General features: G+C 52.1%; 1 protein-coding gene across 2 annotated transcripts; it reads right to left on the minus strand.

The window, feature by feature from the left end:
- Nucleotides 1-576: 576 nt before the first annotated feature.
- LOC113203970 (uncharacterized) lies at nt 577-2599 on the minus strand. 2 transcript variants are annotated; one of them, XM_026418952.2, is made up of 4 exons: nt 1522-2599; nt 1124-1306; nt 868-1038; nt 577-795 (listed from the first exon to the last, which is right to left on the minus strand). In XM_026418952.2, the coding sequence occupies exons 1-4, from the start codon at nt 1633-1635 to the stop codon at nt 625-627; spliced, it is 639 nt and encodes a 212-aa protein (XP_026274737.1). In that variant the 5' UTR covers nt 1636-2599; the 3' UTR covers nt 577-624. The 2 variants fall into 2 exon arrangements, with proteins under 2 accessions (XP_026274737.1, XP_026274745.1); XM_026418960.2 differs by having other exon boundaries at nt 1124-1303; nt 1522-2595.
- Nucleotides 2600-2608: the final 9 nt, after the last annotated feature.

Raw genomic sequence — 2608 nt, forward strand, 5'->3', positions numbered from 1 at the left:
AAAAAAAGACGACTGGCAAACGAGTGAACGAGACTAAAGAAAAGCAAACGCCCCTGATCCGTTCGGAGCGTCAATGTGTCCAACTAGTGTCAACAACTCGTTGGCCGGATAGCCGGATGGCCAGGGCTTGGGACCCCTATTTACGCCCCTTTCAGTGCTTCCCCCCAACCTGCAGATTGCCAGGTGAACCGTGTTAGTGATGCCGGACAAAATTTGTGAAAACAGAGCCAAAACCGCTGTAAACAGTACTGCCCCCCCCCCTCCTACTTTTGCATTTCCCCCGTTGCCCTTCCCTCTTCTCTTGCCGCACGCCGCACCCCACCGCAGCGACTAATAAGTGGCTCGCTGTACCGAGTGTAAAGGCTAATATTCCGCAGTGTTGCGGGTTTGCATACCCAAGGGGCTATGGCGCCTTACGGGCAGATCGGGTAGGCAAACCCGCAACACTGCGGTGTATTGCCTTTACATACGTAATATTCTTCCGCTCGCCCTTTCAATCAGAGTTAAAACTAGCGGCCACACTAAACTCTATGATTCGCCTCATCAGATTTGGTGTTAAATAGGTGTCATAAGAAATTGCAGCGCCAACATGTTATTTTAATTTTTAAGTGCCCTTCTCCTTTCTCATTTGGCGCGCACCCGGTGCACGCGCATCTCCGTCTCGGCGCAGACGTGATAGCGGGTCTTGGTGACGAGCATGCCCAAGCGAATGAGCCAGACGTTACCCTCCCAGGGCAGGGGCAGCTTCTCCAGGAGGGGCGTGTTGGTCGTGATGTTGCGCACGTGGTAGGTGCCCTGCAACGGACACGGAACAGTGTTTTATTCCAGTGCGGGTATCCCGCCCCAGGAGACACCTCCTCTGCCCACCTCCTTGAAGGGACAGCTCAGGCGGGGCTTTATATGAGACAGTGCGCTGCTCCAGATGGCGTTGGGGTCGTCCCACCCCTTGCACGGGTTATTTTCGAAGCGCCAGTTCTGGAAGCGCTCGCAGGAGTTGGACGAGACACTCTCCCTGCACTTAGTGAGCTGTATCATGATCTGTGAACGAGCAGTAAGCAAGGTCGGTCCTGGGCAACACAATTAATGCGATCAACAAACAAAGTCACACTGACTTAAGCCTCACCGTGTCGACATTCTGGACCGAGCGGGTGACGTTGAAGTCGACGTTCAGAGAGGATTCCGTCTTGCTGATCATGCGGGTCTGAAAGTTGAAGTACCGGATGGCGTTGCCTGGCTCGTTGCGGCACGCCTCTAGTTTGGGGAACTCGACAACCAAACGGGAGGCCTGCAATAGACTGGGGCGCTGCTAAGGAAAGTAGCAGAGTGAAAAATCTCATCCGAATTGTAGCGTATCCGATTGGTCGAGAGCTTCCCGCCTCTACGTCACGCCGGTAGTGGGAGTAGGCGTTCGGCCAATCAGGATCCTTTATGTTCTACCCGCTATTCTTCTTCCTCCGTTAGTCGAAATACACTATAGCAGCAGGTAGCACTAACATAGAGCACACCTCTGGTTTGACTTACACTTGGACGCTTCGACCAGCAGACGGGGTGCATGGCGAGGAAGAGGAGGAGGGCGAGGATGCAGAGGAGCATGTCGCCATGGCGCTTACTCGGAGCAGGCTGACGAACACACATGCAAACACAAGCACGGCGCTAGTCGTGGAGGTGGAGGCGAGACAGGCTGCAGCAGCCTGCTCATTGGCGCGCGAAGTCGGTGGCACCACTGAAAGGACCAGCGGTGAGCACGGCACCAACGAGTGAGTGATTTCATTTATTTTTTTTGCCAAGCCCGCCGGCTGGTTACTCGTGCAAACTCGTAGAGCCGATTGCATCTGTAGTTCAAAATGCCACGTGCGGTGGGACGGGACACATCGATAAACGGGACAAAAAGTAAATGAATATAGGGTGCTCCAGGCCATCCAGATCGGGCGTAGGAAACGAACAAACTCTCTGATTCGTCTCTTTCCGTAATGGCTCTGATTGGTAGACCTGATCGCGTGCCTCTTCGGCTTTTCGGGTACGCGAAACTGTCAGATCATATTCGAGCTTCCCTCCGTATTGCAGATGTTGAAATCGGTGTGTTTGGTCTCTTTCATTAATGTGCTAGATATAAGAGTCGACGAAAACGAGCATCGAAATACAAGAAGTCAGCAACTCGTTCAGCAGCCATTCTTTAATTAAAGCATTGACAACATGGTGTTGGCGATCTATGTGTCTTGAATGGAGTGGGGGACGGTCCCTTCCCTCAAGTTGACTCCTTTTCCGTTAATTGGTTCCCAACTCGTATCAAAAATTAACATAAAAAAAGATTTCGGAGAAGCCATCTCTCCTCCTGTTTCACTCGATCAGTTGTCACGGACCCGCTGAAAGTGCAACTCCATTTCCGTACAAATGTTGATGCCGCTCTTGGAGTCCATCATGGAGAAGCGCACCAGCCAGACGTTGCCCTCCCATGGCAGCGGAAGCTTCGCCAAGAGCGGCGCGTTGTTGGTGATGTTGCGCACGCGGTAGGTGCCCTGAAACAAAGGCGAAAAACCTCAAGAGAAAGATAGGGGAAAAAAAGCAGCAAAAATCAGAACAAATCAAGAGAAAAAAACACATAATTAAA

This window comes from Frankliniella occidentalis, unplaced genomic scaffold, assembly GCF_000697945.3.
Source record: "Frankliniella occidentalis isolate FOCC.00 unplaced genomic scaffold, Focc_3.1 Scaffold4064, whole genome shotgun sequence".
In the NCBI taxonomy this organism is placed as follows: Eukaryota; Metazoa; Arthropoda; class Insecta; order Thysanoptera; family Thripidae; genus Frankliniella; species Frankliniella occidentalis.

Coding starts and splice junctions, on each gene's coding strand:
- LOC113203970 (XM_026418952.2), bottom strand. CDS start 1,635: ATGTGTGTTCGTCAGCCTGCTCCGAGTAAGCGCCATGGCGACATGCTC. Junction 1,307..1,521: donor GCTGGTCGAAGCGTCCAAGT/GTAAGTCAAACC, acceptor TACTTTCCTTAG/CAGCGCCCCAGTCTATTGCA. Junction 1,039..1,123: donor CGGTCCAGAATGTCGACACG/GTGAGGCTTAAG, acceptor GCTCGTTCACAG/ATCATGATACAGCTCACTAA.